This window comes from Ursus maritimus, unplaced genomic scaffold (assembly GCF_017311325.1).
Source record: "Ursus maritimus isolate PB19 unplaced genomic scaffold, ASM1731132v1 scaffold_19, whole genome shotgun sequence".
In the NCBI taxonomy this organism is placed as follows: domain Eukaryota; kingdom Metazoa; phylum Chordata; class Mammalia; order Carnivora; family Ursidae; genus Ursus; species Ursus maritimus.
In genome coordinates, this window is record NW_024424341.1 from 53,987,814 (window position 1) to 54,004,651 (window position 16,838).

The window sequence follows — 16,838 nt, forward strand, 5'->3', positions numbered from 1 at the left end:
TGAGCAAAAATGCGTAAGCCAAAAACATAATGATGGATAATGAAAGGAGAGGGGGAGGAGTCCAGGGCATGGTGGTTAATGACTAGGAACGATAGTCTAATGGGTGACGGACGGAAATAAACGGAACAAAGATAGAAATGGCAGTAATTCAGTTTGAGGGACCCAGGTTTAAAGGATAAATGGCAAGCAAGAATAGGCCAAAGGGGGCGCCTGGGTGGCACAGCGGTTAAGCGTCTGCCTTCGGCTCAGGGCGTGATCCCGGCGTTATGGGATCGAGCCCCACGTCAGGCTCCTCCACTGGGAGCCTGCTTCTTCCTCTCCCACTCCCCCTGCTTGTGTTCCCTCTCTCGCTGGCTGTCTCTCTCTCTGTCAAATAAATAAATAAAATCTTAAAAAAAAAAAAAAGAATAGGCCAAAGGCAAAATTACGAATAATGTAATAGCAGCTCAGGGCATTATGGGTAATAGAACCGAATGAATGAGCCAAAGGCAGAGGGATAATAGAGAAACAGGGCCGGCAGGCATCATGGGTAATGGACCCAAAACATGATGGCTAATTAAAGAAGCGTTAGAAGGATGATGGAAGTGAACAGGCAGAAATGGGCTAAGGGTAGTTCGGGAAATGAAGCTGAAATGAATGGGGCAGAGGCATGCTGGGTAATGGGACAGGAATGAATGGGCCAAAGATAGAAGCCGCAGTGACGCAAGGGGGGGCGGGGAGCAGAAGGCATGATGGGTAACAAAAGGGGTGGGTCTACGGCAACTGTCGCGTTAAATAGCTAAGGGGCATTGTGGGTAAGAAGAAGCAGGACAGGGTTCATATAACCGGTTAGAATTCTCCCGAGGCACTGTGGGAAGGGCCAGCACTTCCGGTTTTCGGTCGCCGGGTCTGGACTAGGGGGTTGCCCCTCTGCCGCGGTGCCTGGTGGGACGAGAGGCCTGACCTTGCTGCCTAGCAGCCTCTGCCGCGCAACCCACCTTTACCCGTGTCCCTCGACCCTAGCATATTAGCCAATGAACGTACCAGACCGATTACGTCACCAGGATCGGCCTCCTGTACCCGCCAGAGCCAATCAGAATGCTTCAAGGGCCAAAGCTGACCAATTACAGTGGCAATTTCGCCGAGGGGCGGAGTCGAAAGAGGGGGGGTGCCCTCTGGAGAGGGGCGGAGGCGACGAGTCAGTGGGCGTTTCAAAGTGCGCAGCGCAGACCAATGGTGGGCGAACACCGGAACCCGCGGCGTTGCGAGCCAATAGATGCGGTCGCCGCGGGCCAATGGGAAAGGCGGGGAGGTGTGCCTTGACCTGCCTATGAGTGGGAACCAATAGAAAAGAACGTCCCAAAGAGGTGGGTGGGACTCCTAGACATTACTCCAATTGCAAGGCCAGGCCTTGAAGCTAGTGGGCGGATCCCGGGGAAGGCCGAACCAATGGGCTAGGAGGGGCGGGGCGACGGTGGTGGCGGCGGCGGCAGCGGGTTCGGTTGCGCGTGGCGCACGGGGTGGGAGCGGAGCCCAGGCCGGGTGCAGGCGCTGCCGCCAGTGAGAACCGGGGCCCGGAGCAGAGGGGGGTTTGGCTGGGACTGGACCCGGAGCGCGCGGGCCCTGACCTTCGCCCTCTGACCTTTCCCCTTGCAGGCGACCATGGGGAACGTCTTGGCCGCTAGCTCGCCGCCCGCAGGGCCGCCGCCGCCTCCCGCGCCCGCCCTCGTGGGACTGCCGCCGCCTCCGCCCTCTCCTCCCGGCTTCACGCTGCCGCCTCTCGGGGGCGGTCTGGGCGCTGGGGCTGGCGCGGGTCGAGGTTCGGAACGGACCCCCGGTGCTGCGGCCGGCAGCGCCGCAGGGACCGCGGACGATGGGGCCTGCGGCTGCCTGCCCAACCCCGGCACGTTCGAGGAGTGCCACCGGAAGTGCAAGGGTGAGGGGCGATGGACCCGGCGGGGGTGTGAGGCCCCGGATCTCGGGGGGAGGGGGAGCACTCAGAGGACCTTGGGAATTGGCACGGACCATTGGAAACATTTAACAGAGCGTTAGGAGTTGACGTTAGGATCGAATGGTGGAACGTTGGACTTGGGGCACAGAACGATGGGGTCCAATGGTGGAACCTCAGGTTGGAATGCCAGAGCGGTTGAGAAAAGCCTTAGGCGCCTCCAGGAGCCCTGGGGATCAGCCAAGCCAGCCTTCTTATGTCTTCGGGAAGGAAACTGAGGCCCAAGGTCACAGTGTCAGCAAGGGTCCAGTGGGGGTGGAACCCAAGGCTTCTGGATCTTGGCTTGGAACAGTTATTATAGCAAAAGTGGTGGTGACTTAACTGAGCACTGCTCTGGCGTTCAGTATGTGTTAATTCGTTAAGTCCTTGCAACGTCTCCACGTGGTGAGCTTACAGATGACATCTTACAGGTGACAAGTTTGACATAGAGAGGTAAAGTGACTCGCCTTGTGTCACATGGGTAGTAAGCGGTGACACTGGGATTTGGATGCAGGCAAAGAAAGGCCCTGGTCCTGGTCCCGTGTATTAGGTTAGACTGTCTCTTTATTGGTTGGGGTGCTTTGAGGTTGTGCTTGTGGGTCCTTGGAAGAGGGATAACTGGGATGGTAGGGAAGGAAGGGATGAGAGTTGGTGTGTTTGCGTAGGGGTGTGTGTACGTGTGTGGAGAATGACAGCGTTTCTCTTCTTCAGAGCTATTTCCCGTTCAGATGGAAGGTGTCAAGCTCACAGTCAACAAAGGGTTGAGTAACCATTTCCAGGTGAGCCTTCCTGGTGCCCTTACTCTCCAGAGGTCATCCCAACCATCTCCCTGCACCTACCCATACAACCCCCTCAATCCCCTCAAAGGGCTAGGCTCCTTGGCACCTGAAAAGACTCCGAGACACAATGCCAGTCTGACTGCTCATTGGGTCCAGGGAAGTGTTTAAGGACCCAGAACCCAGGGATGCCCCTCCACCCTTAACATCCATGCAGGAGTGAGGTACCGGGTATGTAGCCTGGACTCCAGCTTATCTTTTTTCTGAGTGTCTAATCTAGTCAGGCTGAACCTCCCAGTCTTCATCCCCTGCCCTACCCGGAGCTGCCTGTCTTTTCCTCCCCGGTGGGCAAGCCAGGTTGCCAAGAATTCCCACCCCAGGCTGGAAGGAAGCTTTGCTGGGGGCAGGTTCAGCTGGGTTTACTGGAGGGTGGCCCACAGACTCATCCCCCAGCCTGCCTTCCTCTCCCAGGTGAACCACACAGTAGCCCTCAGCACAATTGGGGAGTCCAACTACCACTTCGGGGTAACGTACGTGGGAACAAAGCAGCTGAGTCCCACAGAGGTGAGGTTCCTTTTGTCTTTTGTTCATTGTATCTTTCTTCTAACCCATATGTAGCCAAACACCAGGCAGAGGAGGCTCTGTTAATAGGAGGGCTGAGCTGCTGAGGGAGCTGAGGATGTTGGGAGGTGGGGACTGTCTCTCCAAGGTGCTTTGGAACATGGTCACTCCTGCATCCCGAAGCCTTGCTCTCTGCCCAGCCCTATGCTGGGTCAGAACCGGGGTCACCAGACGTGATGATCCAGAGTAGGCGGGGCCGAACTGTAGAATCATGCAGGGCTTTGAATGCCAAACAGGGCATTTGGACTTTCTCTAGGGGGCAGTGGAGAGCCACGGAAAGATTCGGACGGGGAAAGACGTGGTCAGATTTACGCTCTAGGACAGTCCCTCCGACTGCCATGCAGAGGCTGAGTTAAGGGAATGGGGGTGAAACTAGAGGCCTGGAAGGAGGCTGGGCAGAACACAGGTGGAGCTGAGGGACTGAATTAGGTCCCTCCTTATACCAACTCTTGCCATTCAGTGAGTTCGTTTATTCAGGAAACCTTCATTGTACTCCATTCTGTGCCCAGCCCTAAGCTGGGCAGTGTTGGAGACAGCAGTGACTGAAATGGCCCTGGCGTTCACAGTCAAGTAGAGAAAGGGGACAGACCTGTCCCCAGAGAGTGACAGTCCAGGGTAGGCAGGACTGAAATGCAGGGGGTGGGGGGGTGGAGCTCAGAGAGGCACCTAACTCATCCTAGGTGGTCAGGGAGGGCTTCCTGGAGGAGGGGGGACCTCAATCCAAGGTTTTCTGATGCTAGGCTTTTCACCTAGGCTCACCACACGTGTATTTCTATAACGCGAGACCTCTGATCTCTGACCTTGCCCTCTGCACCACAGGCATTCCCCGTGCTGGTGGGTGACATGGACAACAGCGGCAGCCTCAATGCTCAGGTCATTCACCAGCTGGGCCCTGGCCTCCGGTCCAAGATGGCCATCCAGGTGAGTGGGAGCCCAGTCAGCTGCTCCCCGAGCCACCCTGAGCACCCGGCTGCTCTCTACACTGTCCCTCCCCCTACAGACCCAGCAGTCAAAGTTCGTGAACTGGCAGGTGGACGGGGAGTACCGGGGTTCTGACTTCACAGCAGCCGTCACCCTGGGGAACCCAGATGTCCTGGTGGGCTCAGGTAAGAGGCCCGGGGCTTGGAGGGCAGTCCAGTCTCAGTCACAGCTTTCCTGGCAAATCCATCCCCTTCTCCAGACCTTCCTTTGCACCATCTAGGAACAGTCAGGGGCAGGAGTGATTTTGAAACACCCGACAACGTAGCATGGGGCGCAGGCAAGTAGGTTCCGACCCCAGCTCTGCCACTGGCTTCACTGCAGCTATAGGCGAGTTCCCTCACCCCCGTGGGCCTCAGTTTCCTCGTCTGTAACGTGGTGCTTCCTCACGGGGCTGCTGAAGAGCTCACTCACGTTCTTCTGTATGAGAAACTTAAAGAGGCGTGGGGCCCGTAATGGGTCCCAGGGGAATGTGGGCTGCTTCTGTTACTCACGGGGCCCCGGTGGGTTGGGGGCAGAGATCCCAGGGTGGGCGGGTCCATGTGCAGTTCGCGCAGGTAGTCTGAGACAGAAGCTGACAAGGAAAGTTCCTGTTTGGTTGGTGTAGACAGAGACCGCCTGACTTGTGCCTTTAGTCTAGTCTCTTCTTGGTTCCCCTTTTTTTTTTTTCTTTTCTTTTTTTGTTTCTGGGCGTTTGCCTTTGATTCCTTTACATTCAGCAGGAGTGCTGCCTGGGCGTGTTACCGTGTACATTCCAGGCACCGAGGATAAGGTGTAGCAAACCGAGGAGAACTCAGTTTGTCCTCCGGGAGCTTCCATTCCAGAGGCCCTGGACACAAGCACAGGAGAAAAAAAAGATGTCAGGTGACGGGAGCTGGGAAAGATTAGCGCTTTGGGAGGGGTGGGTGGGATCCTCAGAGAAAGCCTCCTTACGTAGGTGATACTTGATTAAAGATTTAAAAAGGACTTGAGGGCAGGTGCCAAGTGGCTGTGTGGGGAAAGAACTCTCCAGCCCGTGGCAACAGCGAGCACAAAGGCCCTGAGGCAGGACGTTTTACTGGAACGCCAGGAGGGGAGTGGCTCTAACGGGTGGGGAAAGAAGGAGAGCTGGAAGTCACAGGGGTCAAGGGCCCAAGTCAGCTGAGACTTTGTGGGCTTCAGCCTTCACTCTGAGTCGGGGGCCACACTGAGGGTTGCAAGCGTGAGAGGGACAGGAGCTGATTTAGCTTCTGATGGTACCCGCCGTGCTGCCCCGTGGAGAGCCGGCAGTGAGAGGCCTCACCTTGGGGGCACCGGAGGGGTGTGGAGTGGTCGGTCCTGATGTACGCTGAAAGTGGAGCCCGTAGGTTTGGGCTTGAACAATTGGAAGGATGGGAGTGCGCGTTCCCACATCTGTGTCTGTCCTGCTGCCGCTTGCTCAGTCTTGGAGAGCCCGCTGTCGGGCGTTGGGTTGCTTTGCGAAGGCAGGAAGCCTGAATCCCAGGGAGAGCCCTCGGTTCTGTCTGCTGGGGGCTGGGGAGCCTCTTCAGAGGACATGCGGCCTCTGAGCTCCCCCAGGAAGAGAAGGGGCTACCCCGGCAGGGAGGAGGGGAGCAGCTGGAATGGGGGAGGAGAGAGGGGAGGGCCATCCCACCAAACCCAGTGGCTGGAGGAAGCTGGGCATGAGGGGCCTCCTAGGCGAGGCTGTATCCACGGGTCCCACAGAGGCATGAGGAACCTCAGGAAGAAACACGTCGTGGCCCCTGCCGACCTGACATCATCACCCCTCTCTGCTCACGTGCTCCCTGCAGTTGGGCCACATGAGCTTTTCTGAGACTTTCTGGAACTGCTGCATTTTTTCTACCCCATGACCTTTTCACATGCTGTCCCTACTGCTTGGAGCTCTTCTCTCTGGTCTTGATGTGGCTAAATGAGTAGTTCCAGGGCACAGCTCACCCCCCCAGAAAGACCTTCCATGAGGAAAGCCGTGCGCGGTTAGCGCTGCATCGCCTCCCTCTCCCCCCCGGGCTTTGCAGTGCTTCCCCCTGGGATCTCCCGCCTCATCACCTGCCTCCCACACGAGGGTGGCAGCCCTTCTGGGGCAGGAGCTTGCTTGTCTCACTTGCCGCTACGCGCCGAGCGCCTGGAACCGTGCCAGGAACAGAATAGGCGCTGAGAAAATCCCGGACAAGGGAGCCAGTGGTGGTAGTGGCACGTCCCGTGTGGTGCTTCTTGCCCTTGGTCAGGCCCTAGGCGTGTGATGCGCGTCCTCTCCTTCAGCCATTCTAGGCACTGGGAGTAGAGCAGTGAGGAGAACGGCTTGTTGGATTCTCTCAACAGCCCCGTGAGGTAGGTGCTGCCATTCTCCTCCTCTTGCTGAGAACCAGAGAGGGGAAGCGCTTCCCAAGGACGCACAGCGGGTCAGACTCCAGAATCTTCTCTGTGGCCCCGGGCACACCCACCGCTGGCCTCCCAGTCCCCCTTCCCTGGAGCCCAAGGCCACCGGGGACACTCCTCGTCGCCTGGTTCTTTTCGTTGCCTCTGATGACACTGGTAACGTCATCTGTCACGAGGGCACAAAAACGGCAACGCCCCCGCTGCCCCGGGTGAAGGATCTGGAGTGGGAGAGTCCGTCTTCAGCCCTCAGTGTGAGGCCAGGTGCACAGTTGGGGTTCTGTCTTGTGTTGGAGCTCCATGTTGGCCTGCAGCGGGCAGGGGGTGCCCCCATTTCCCCGGTGAGGAAGAGGAGGCCCAGGGGCGGAATCAGGCACCTGGGCTCACAGAACGAGGAAACCGAGAAGCTAGAATGTGAATCGTGGCCCAGCTCGAGGCCGTGTATTCCTTCTCGGGGCCCTCCCTGTGGCCTCGGCCTCCTCCTGAGAACCTAGCATGTGCCCAGCCCTCGGCAGGGCGGTGCCAGGACACAGCAGTGACTGAGACAGCCCCGTGCGGGGGGACATTTTATTTTATTTCATCTTAAAGTTTATTTATGTATTTATTTGAGAAGAGAATTAAGGGGAGAGGGAGAAGCAGACTCCCTGCTGAGCAGGGAGCCCGCCACGGGGCTCGATCCCAGGACCCCGGGATCACGACCCGAGCCGAAGGCAGACGCTTCACTGACTGAGCCACCCAGGCATCCTGGGACATGTGCTTTTAAACAATCACATGGTGACTTTGATACTGTTGTGAAAAATCCTACACGGGAAAAGTTCAGGTTGCTTAGTGAAAGCTTATAACTACTGTTGTGTCCCCCCCCCACACACACACACCCATCTCGCCTAAAGCGACAGGGACAGCTTCTCTGAGATGGTGCTGTTGGGTCAAGAACGGGGAGGAGAGCGCTGCTCCGAAGGCCCATGGAGCACAGGGTGCAGAGAGCAGAAAGACGGCCTGTCTGGCTGGGAGCAAGAACTGCGCTCCCTTCGGGCACCGCCCTTACCCGAGCATCTGCCCCGGCGTGTGTGCCGGTCCTGCCCCGGCTGACCTCCCCAGGGACTCCTGGTGTGGGTCCCAGGCAAGCAGGGGAAAGGCCAGGGGGAGTCGGCCCAAACCTCCCCGCTGCCCCGGCTCTGTCTCCCGCTCCCTGCCCAGCCGGTTTGGGAGGTGGGTCTGGAGGTGTGACGCTCGCCCAAGGCCACCTCCCTGCTCACAGACCTCACTCACTCTCTTTCCTTCGGACGGGGTTCTTCCCGGCCACTCCACCCGCTGCAGAATGGCCCCCTCTTGAGAACCCAGGGGCCCTGCCTCAGCGAGCCTACAGGCCTCGGGGCAGGGGCGGGGTGTGGACGCAAGCGGGAGGGACCGGCTGAGTTCAGGAGATAACAGGTGCAGGAGGGGTGAGGACTGTGAGGAACTGCGAGCAGGGCAGCCCCCAGGGGAAGAGGCCCGGGGAATGTGCTTGGGGAGGGAGAATGGGGCAAGCTGTGGAAACAAGTCAGGTTCCATGGGGAGCAGGAGAGGGAGAGGCAGTGGAGAGCACATTCTGACCCCCGTTCTCAGACTCCCAGTGGCCTGTGTCTCCCCGCCGACTGCAGGGCAGGGGGAAGGTGAAAGCAGGGAGGCCGGGGCCGGGCGACTGCATGGTCCCATGGTGACAGTGGCTGTCATCGGGGGGCGTGCTGGAGAGAAGTAGCCCAATCCAGGAAACACTTCGGTGCGGATATGTAGGTGTCCAGACTAAGCAGGGGGGACAGTGTGCGCCCAGGGAAGAGGGAGCTTCTCGTGTTCATACTGTCTAGAGCGACATGGCTGGGTCATGGAAACAGGAAGGGCCCGATTTTGAATCTGGGGCCCCGCCATGCAGGACCCTGCAGCTGGGTCTCCGGGGCACTGGGGAACCATGGCAAGTTCTGAGCAGGAGGAGAACGGGGTTAGGTGTGTATGTGAACAAGATCCCTCCCTGCTGCAGGTGAAATTGCTTGGACAGGGCAAGAAAGGCCAGGAGATAGGAGGGATGTTCGGTGGTCCCCCGACCCCAAGTCCCAGTAGGTGCCAGAGCTGAGAGGCCAGAGACTTTTGAGTTGAAGTCCCAGTCTCTGTGAGCACAGAGTTACTCTTCCCTCAGGGGCCCCATTTCCCCCCACGTTGAGTGAGGGGACAAGTCGTGCCCGGGCTGTGCTGGCAGCTTCACTGCTGGCAGGAGGGGTGACCCAAGTCTTCTGCTCTAGCGGGGAAGGAATGCACCCCGAGGCTCACTGAAGCTCAGAGGGGCCAGCTCAGCCCACTCCTGCCCAGAAAACACAGTACCAGAGCCGCGACGCCAAGCCCTCAGCCTCCCTGGCCCCAGTGGCAGCCCCCATCTGGAATGGAGAGGCCCCTGACCTGTGTGCTCATTCCTNNNCCGTCCCTGTCCCTGTCCCAGCGTTGTGGCTCTCCCCCTGCCCCTCACGCCTCTGCTTTCAGCTCTCCCTGTGTCCCTGTGCCCTGCTCTGCCTTCCCCTTTCCTCCGTCCTCTTCCTCGCTGGCTCGTGACCTCAGCCTGACTGCGTTGTCTCGGTCTCCCCTGGGAATCTTCTGTCCCTCTCTCCCTCCCTCTCTCTCTGATTCTGTTTCTACTTCTCCACGTAGGTGTCCTGTTTCCTCCCTCACCGTCACTCCCTCTGCATCTCCGACTCTCTTCCTTCCCGGTTCTATAGATCCCGCTTGTGGTGTCTAGTCTGCTAGGCTCCAAAGACAGGCACGAATGCGTAGTCCTGGGCTCCAGGAATCTAGCCCAGCAGCAGACAGTCGCTTCTTGTTAGCCACTCCCGGGGGCCTCGGGGCCGGCCCCACTGCCAAGGGGCAGGGGGAGCAGCTGTAGGCCTCAGCGTGGCCAGTCCTCGCGATCACTGAGCACTGGACACTGCACTGCGCCTCATTCGCTCCTGGAGACTTTCATGCCACCTCGAGAAGTAGTACTGTTGACAGAGAAGTGGCCCCAGTGGCCCGCCGTTACTGCATGGGCGAGTGGTGGGGCTGGGATTCGAACCCAGGCTGTCTGGCCCCCGAGGCCTGCTCATTTAACAGTCCTGCCCTCCTGCCTCTCCCAGCGGCAGGGGGTTCAGAATCCAGGCTCTCAGGGAGAGGTGGAGAGGCTCAGATTCTGCCCCTGATACAGTCTTGTGACTGCGGGTCAGTGAGTCACTCCCTTAGCCTCCGTGGACAATGAATGCCCGCCTACCAAGGGGTAGGCCCTGAGCCTCCAGCAGGGGCGCACCTGGAAGGCTGCCTGGAGCAGGAGTTTGGCCGTGCAGAAACTGACCACTGAGCCAAGGTGACACCCCCCCCCCCCCACCATCTCACCCGCAGGAATCCTTGTGGCCCACTACCTCCAGAGTATCACGCCGTGTCTGGCCCTGGGCGGGGAGCTCGTCTACCACCGGAGGCCCGGGGAGGAAGGCACTGTCATGTCTCTAGCTGGGAAGTACACATGTGAGTCTAGGGGCAGGGGTTGGGGCCGGGTCCAGCGTCCTGCCTTCCACATGCCCCACGCCCCCTTGGTTTTCTGCGCCCCCCCCACTGTCTTACAGTGAACAACTGGTTGGCGACGGTAACGTTGGGCCAGGCAGGCATGCATGCCACCTACTACCACAAAGCCAGCGACCAGGTGAGCCGGGCCAGGGACCCGTTGCGAGGGCGCACTTCGCGGGCGAGGGCGGCCAGGCGCCGGAGTGCCAGGGAGTCGGGCCTGGGAAGCTGACCCTTGCGCGTCGCCTGGGGCCCTCCAGCTGCAGGTGGGCGTGGAGTTCGAGGCCAGCACGAGGATGCAGGACACCAGCGTCTCCTTCGGGTACCAGCTGGACCTGCCCAAGGCCAACCTCCTCTTCAAAGGTACAGGCCTCGGTTTCCCTGCTTGGAAACAGGTGGGCGTCAGGTGATTCGGCCCCAAGTGGGTGTGTAGGCCGAAGGACATGGTGGAGGGTGGCTTGCTGGCACTTGTGGGGGCCTGCAAACTCCGTGGAGACACTTGGCGCCCACCACGCCCACTCCTCGCCGGGCCACTGACTCTCCCGCCGCACACTTGCTCCTCCTGTTTCTTTCCCCACAAGTGGGAGGCAGCCCGGAGTGCATCCGGGCCATCCTGCTCCTCTGACCGCAGTGGAGACAGGCTTCCTCAGGGCCACTGCCACAGCCCGGTCCAGAGCCTCCTCCCGGGCCGGCTCTGGGCCTCACGTTAAGTCTTGAGCCTTTCTTCTCGGACTTCAGTGGTTCTCAGGTTGGCATGTGTGAAGACCGCCCCGGGAAGCCGCCTCCATCAGCCGCGGGCAGGGCTCCTGCGGGCGGCCATGGGGCCCAGGGACTTACTTGCCTCTGAAGCCGACCCACGCCTGCCTCTCCATCCCTCCTCTGCAGTCAGCCCGGTCCCAGAGGCTGGGTGGGGTTCCAGCTCTGCTGCTCCTCGGCTCCCGTGAGATGAGTGACCGGCCCTTTCCACGGGGTGGGGATGGCCCCACGTGCCTGCACGTGTCTGGCGCACGACCCCTATGGAAGGTGTTAGTGTGTGTTCAGTTACAGAGGAACTGCTGTGTGCCCAGCCTCTGTGCCCGGGAACAAAGTGGCGGCCAGGCCCTGCCCTCCCGAGGCTCACAGTTGGGGGTGTGACCCACCCATCCCCGGAGTGCGAAGACCTGACGTGGTCCCAATTGGGATGGGGGAGCCCAGGGTGTAGCAGAGGGCTTCTGGAGGGGAGGGGTCATCAAGCGGGTTGCGGGGGACAGACAAGCCAGTTGCCTCCTGGGGCTGGAGACTTGGGGTTCGGGAAGAGGTTTCCAGGTGGTAGGAACAGTATGGTCAGAGGCCTAGAAGCCAGCAGTCTGGCTGGTGGATGTCTGAGGCGGCCTAGAGTGTGACTGCACGGGGCCGGGGCCGGGAGCTGGCTCTCAACACAGGTGTCTCCCCACAGGCTCCGTGGACAGCAACTGGATCGTGGGCGCCACGCTGGAGAAGAAGCTCCCGCCCCTGCCCCTGACGTTGGCCCTCGGAGCCTTCCTGAATCACCGAAAGAACAAGTTCCAGTGTGGCTTTGGCCTCACCATCGGCTGAGCCCCTCCTGGCCCCAGCCTTCCACCCTTCCTCCTTCAGATCCCACCTCCCCCTCCCCCTGCCACGGAGGGGAGACCTGAGCCCTCCTCCCCCTCCCTTCCCTCCCTCCTCGGGGGTCAGGGGGGCAGTGGAAAGGAGGGGACCCATCACCCCAGCAGCTGAGGGGGGTTCTGGAACCACGGGCGCTTCAGGATTCCGAGCACTAGGGGCAGGGTGCCCAGTGGGCCTGGAGTCCCAGAAGGGATTCCGGAATCGAGGGGCACGCCGATTCTGAGCACCAGGGGCAGAGGCGGCCAGACAACCTCAGGGAGGTGTTGGGGCATCCCAGTCCCCCCAAAGGGCCCTGGGCCCGGCCCTGAGGGGGCAGCAAGAAGAGGAGATTCCCCGTCCCCGGTCAGTCTGCCCCCGCCCACTTTCCCACCCATCCCTCAGTATAAATCATGTTTATAAGTTATGGAAGAACCGGGACATTTTACAGAAAAAAAAAAATCCAACAAAAAATATATGTGAAAAAAAGTGAACCAGGCGGCGTCTGTTTTGCTCTGTGTGTCTGGAGCCCCTTTTGCCGGATCCACCCAGACTGACCTCGCAGGCGGCCAGCAGGGGGCGCTGCAGGGCGGGACCGGGAGGGCTGACAAACTGCACGGGAGTCCAGCCTGGCCTGAGATCACACATCCTCCCTTTGACTTGTGTGACTTCTGCTGGGACATCACAGGCCCGCCCTCACCGGCAGGGCTGGGTCTTGTGGTCACTCACCCCAGCTTGGCCTGGCCAGGCCAGAGAGGCTGCGGCCACAGGGGTGACGGCGTGTCCGTGCAGCGATTGGGGCACAGGCTGGGCATTTCAGGTTGTGGAAGGGGCAGGGGACGACGTATTAAAACCTCTTTGTGACAGGAAGGTCAGAGCCTTCAGAAGCCTCGCAAGGATTCCAGCACCTGGAAAGACTTTGAGAGTCAATTAACTCTGCCTGGGGGCGGGGAGGGGGGGCAAAGGGCTTCCGGGGAGGGACTGGAGTCCGACTCTGGTCTGGCTACCGATGGCTCCTTGGCTCACGTAGGTGGGGAGGGGGTAGAGGTGTGGGTTTTGCCCACCTAGGCTTCCAGTGAATTCTCACACCCCTGACCTCTCCAGACAGGAACTGAAACCCTGTCTGGCACGCAAACACACACACACACACACATATACACACGGTTTGGGGAGGGAGGACGGCTATTGAGCAGAGATGACCCTCGTTACCCGGAGAAGCCACCCCACTCCTTCCCTACCAGTAACGCCAAAGCCAACAGGCCTCGGCCTGGCTGGCCCTGGGGCTGCCTTCCTGGGATAAGGCTTGTGGCCTCCTCGGACCCCATGGTACCCAGCGCTTCCACACCCTGAGGGAGCAGGAATGAAGCCCAGCCCTCCTTTCCCGTGCGGCCTCCCCTAACTCAGCTGAACTGGGCTTCTCTGTGGGACAGCCGGCACTGGGAAGGTGACAGTGCTCCGTGGGGCCCGTCAGAGCAGGTCGTGCCAGGAACAGCTCTCGGGATTTCGTACACACAGCGGCTTGCATCACCGAATGGTGGTGTAAATGCAACCATTTCCCTGGTCTTGTGAACCAAGAAGTAGAGTGTTCAGATAAGCCAGATCATCTGCCCAAGGTCGTGTAGCTGGCAGAGCCCCGATTTAGGCCCTGACCGTTTCATTCTAGAGTCCGCAGTCCTAGCCGGGCGCGCGCCTGCTTCAAGCCCGGTGAAGGCTGGGATCTACAATGTGTGTGTTAGGGAGAAGGGCCGGATCTTCATTCCGCAAACGCGGAGGGGGGCTGAGAGAGCTGCTCACCTGTATCCAAGGTCACAGCCAAAGAGGGAGCGAGGACTAAAACCCAGGTTTACACAGTCCCCACCCCTCCCATCCCGTCTTTGTCTGGGCCTTTGGTGCCCTTCTCCCTAAGTCCCCCTGGGCCCCCAGCCACCTCCCCTCAGAACCCAGGAATCCAAGCCCCCAGCCTTCTCTTTTCCTCTGACCCAGGATTTCAGACCCCCAGGCCCCTCTCCAAACTTTATTCATCCATCCACAGGAAAAGAGAAAGGCGGGGAATGGGCGCTGGGGGCAGCTGCAGCTCCTTCCCCTTGCGTGCCTAGCCCCCCAGAACGGAGGAAGGTGCCTGAGTGACTGGGTAAAATGTCATCTCCTTTGTGGGGGCTGGGGGGGCATCACAGGGCCTCCACCCCCCCACACCGCCTTCCCCCTGCCTGCTGTGTGAAGGGGGGACAGCCCACCTCGTGACTGGGGGCTGGCCCTCCTCGCCGCGGCCCGGGAGGAGTGGGCGGGGCAGGGGGAACATTATAATTGGATGGGTCTGGGATCCCTGAGTCCTACTCAGCCCAAGCGGAGGCGGAGGAAGAGGTTTCCCCAGGAGCCGGTGAGAAACAGCGTTCGGGGCACAGAGACCAGCTCAGGACTTCTGTGAGGGACGGGCTGGGGCGAGGTGACTGCCATCCGCCAGGGTCAGGACAGAAGCAGCAGCTGGGGATGAGGACCGGGTCGGACCTAGGGGAGGAGTGGGCGGCAGGGACATCCCGTCTTGGCTAGAAGGAAGGTGGGGGGGGGGGGAGCAGCTGGACCTGTCGGGACGTATCAAGAGCCCACGAATTGTCACTGTCATTTATGGAGCACCTCCTGGGTGCCCTCTCAGATCTCCATTAGTTGGAGGCGCAGGGGTGGCGGCGGGGCGGGAGGCAGGGGCGCGGCCAGGTAGCTAGAGAGCTCATCTTTTGGGGAGGACTTTTAAATGAGAAGTTAGCTAATAGGTGAAAGGTGACGTTTAGATGTGAAGTTGGGTTTAGAATGTAAAGGCAGAACGAGGAATGTGAGGTTGGAATTTGTAAGCCACAGTTGGGGCTCACATGGAACTCGGGGCAGGGTAAGTGGAATTTGAACCCTCGAATAGGGGAATGGAATTTGGGCGGCGGAGGCAGACCTGGTGACGGGAGATAGGAGGAGACAATGAAGGAGTTGAATAAACAATGGAGGGACCGCTTGGTAAATGTTTGTGATTGGATTCGGCTGATGCAGATAATAGGGCGCGGGTGAGACTTGGGAGGCGGGGAACGGGTGGGGCGGGGCGGGGCTCTGGGTGGGAGGGGTCCCCACTGGCTGTTGATTGACATTTCTCCCTCAACCTGACCAATCGCAGGCTGGAAGATGAAAGTTCTGTGGGCGGCGCTGGTGGTCGCGCTCCTGGCAGGTAAGTGGGCGGGTCTTGCTCAGGTTCCGTGCCCCTTCCCCTCTCTTCCTCACCTGTACCCCCTCCCCCCCTTTCATCCCTGGGTCCCTTCTGCTGATCTGTCTCCCCTTGAGGGGAGGCCCAGGTGAAAGGCCTCACAGCCACTGGCTCTGAGCAGCAGTTTTACTCTCTCTGGGCCTCAGTTTCCCTATCCTTAAAACAGGAGTTACAACAGTTCCTAATGAGTTGTTGCCAGGCAGGTAGAGAGCATTAGATTAGTGTCCGCTGTGACTAGTTCTATTCATTACCACAGCATGGCCGTGCATGGAGCAGACACAGCCGCTCAATCTATCCCTGCCAGGTGATGTCCCCACCCACCCACTCCCTGCACGCCAGTGCCCTAAAGCGCAGGAGCATTTATGGAGCACCTACTGTGTACCAGGTACTGTGTGCCTGGTGGGGGTGACTGCCATTGAACTTGCTCTGTGCAGGATGCTGGGCCGATATGGAGCCGGAGCCGAAGCCGGAGGCGGAGACGAAGCTGGAGGGGGAGTCGAAGCTGGAGCCCGAGGCCGGGAGGCAGACCGGCCAGCCCTGGGAGCTGGCGCTGGCCCGCTTCTGGGATTACCTGCGCTGGGTGCAGACGATGTCTGAGCAGGTGCAGGAGGATGTGCTCAGCAACCGGGTCATCCAGGAACTGACGTGAGTGCTCCTGCCACTCCTGGCGGGCAGCGCCTTCTGGACCCCCGGCCTCCGCCCGGCTGGGTTTCTGTGTGTCCCTGTCGCCAACTCTTCGGCATCTCTGCTCCTATCTTGCTTCCTCTTTGCATTACGAGCTCCCAGCTTGATGGGCTCCTCCGCCTCTTTCTCAGCGCTTCCTGCCCCTGGCCGCCCGGCCATCAGCCCGTCAGCCTAGCCCAGGCCCTCGCACCCTTCCCTTTCGCCCCTGCTGCTGCCCTGTCCCCATCTTGCCCTCCCCCTCCTCGGTTTTCCCGGAACACACACGCTCGCGCCCTCTCGGCCCCCAGGACGCTGATGGAGGAGACCCTGAAGGAGGTGAAGATGTACACGGAGGAGGTGGAGGAGCAGCTGGGCCCCTTGACCTCGGAGATGCAGGCCCGCGTGACCAAGGAGCTGCAGGCGGCGCAGGCGCGGCTGCGCTCGGACATGGAGGACGTGCGCAGCCGCCTGACGCAGTACCGCGGCGAGCTGCAGGCCATGCTGGGCCAGAGCAGCGACGAGCTGCGCGCGCGCCTCACCTCGCACCTGCGCAAGCTGCGCAAGCGCCTGCTGCGGGACGCCGAGGACCTGCAGAAGCGCCTGGCCGTGTACCGCGCCGGCGTGCGCGAGGGCACCGAGCGCAGCATGGACACCATCACCCAGCACCTCTGGCCGCTGGTGATGCATGTGCGCACGCGCCAGGCCATCGCCCGCTCCGAGGGCGCGCTGCCGCTGCGCGAGCGCGCCGAGGCCCTGGGCCAGCACCTGCGCGGCCAGCTGGAGGAGGTGGGCAGCCGCGCCCGCAGCCAGCTGGAGGAGGTGCGCGAGCAGGTGGAGGTGATGCGGGCCAAGCTGGAGGAGCAGGCCGAGCAGATGCGCCAGCAGGCCGAGGCCTTCCAGGCCCGCCTCAGGAGCTGGTTCGAGCCCCTGGTGGAAGACATGCAGCGCCAGTGGGCCGAGCTGGTGGAGAAGGTGCAGGCGGCCGTGGGCACTGGACCCACCACCGCGCCCGTTGAGACACAATGAGGGCCTGACACGTGCCGCCTGGCTCCTCCCCGCCCCCCCCCCC

The 16,838-nt window shown here is 60.6% G+C and overlaps 2 protein-coding genes across 3 annotated transcripts; both read left to right on the forward strand.

Annotated features, from left to right (window-relative positions):
* The first annotated feature begins 1,417 nt into the window (after positions 1 to 1,417).
* On the forward strand, positions 1,418 to 12,362 carry TOMM40 (translocase of outer mitochondrial membrane 40). Its single transcript, XM_040634135.1, has 10 exons — positions 1,418 to 1,539; positions 1,636 to 1,915; positions 2,678 to 2,745; positions 3,214 to 3,306; positions 4,183 to 4,284; positions 4,364 to 4,469; positions 10,108 to 10,230; positions 10,329 to 10,405; positions 10,527 to 10,629; positions 11,702 to 12,362. Exons 2-10 carry the CDS (start codon positions 1,642 to 1,644, stop codon positions 11,839 to 11,841), a joined length of 1,086 nt encoding a protein of 361 aa, XP_040490069.1. The 5' UTR covers positions 1,418 to 1,539; positions 1,636 to 1,641; the 3' UTR covers positions 11,842 to 12,362.
* Positions 12,363 to 14,191: 1,829 nt separating this feature from the next.
* Positions 14,192 to 16,832, forward strand: APOE (apolipoprotein E). 2 transcript variants are annotated; one of them, XM_008684597.2, is made up of 4 exons: positions 14,192 to 14,245; positions 15,020 to 15,070; positions 15,541 to 15,751; positions 16,078 to 16,832. In XM_008684597.2, exons 2-4 carry the CDS (start codon positions 15,028 to 15,030, stop codon positions 16,793 to 16,795), a joined length of 972 nt encoding a protein of 323 aa, XP_008682819.2. In that variant the 5' UTR covers positions 14,192 to 14,245; positions 15,020 to 15,027; the 3' UTR covers positions 16,796 to 16,832. The 2 variants fall into 2 exon arrangements, with proteins under 2 accessions (XP_008682819.2, XP_040490070.1); XM_040634136.1 differs by lacking the exon at positions 14,192 to 14,245 and adding an exon at positions 14,247 to 14,311.
* The last annotated feature ends 6 nt before the right edge of the window (positions 16,833 to 16,838 follow it).

Excerpts from the sequence above, each read along its gene's own strand:
- TOMM40 (XM_040634135.1), top strand. The coding sequence starts at position 1,642 with ATGGGGAACGTCTTGGCCGCTAGCTCGCCGCCCGCAGGGCCGCCGCCG. Across the intron at positions 4,285-4,363 it reads GGTCCAAGATGGCCATCCAG|ACCCAGCAGTCAAAGTTCGT; the intron begins GTGAGTGGGAGC and ends CTCCCCCTACAG. Across the intron at positions 4,470-10,107 it reads AGATGTCCTGGTGGGCTCAG|GAATCCTTGTGGCCCACTAC; the intron begins GTAAGAGGCCCG and ends TCTCACCCGCAG.
- APOE (XM_008684597.2), top strand. The coding sequence starts at position 15,028 with ATGAAAGTTCTGTGGGCGGCGCTGGTGGTCGCGCTCCTGGCAG. Across the intron at positions 15,071-15,540 it reads GGTGGTCGCGCTCCTGGCAG|GATGCTGGGCCGATATGGAG; the intron begins GTAAGTGGGCGG and ends TGCTCTGTGCAG. Across the intron at positions 15,752-16,077 it reads CGGGTCATCCAGGAACTGAC|GACGCTGATGGAGGAGACCC; the intron begins GTGAGTGCTCCT and ends CTCGGCCCCCAG.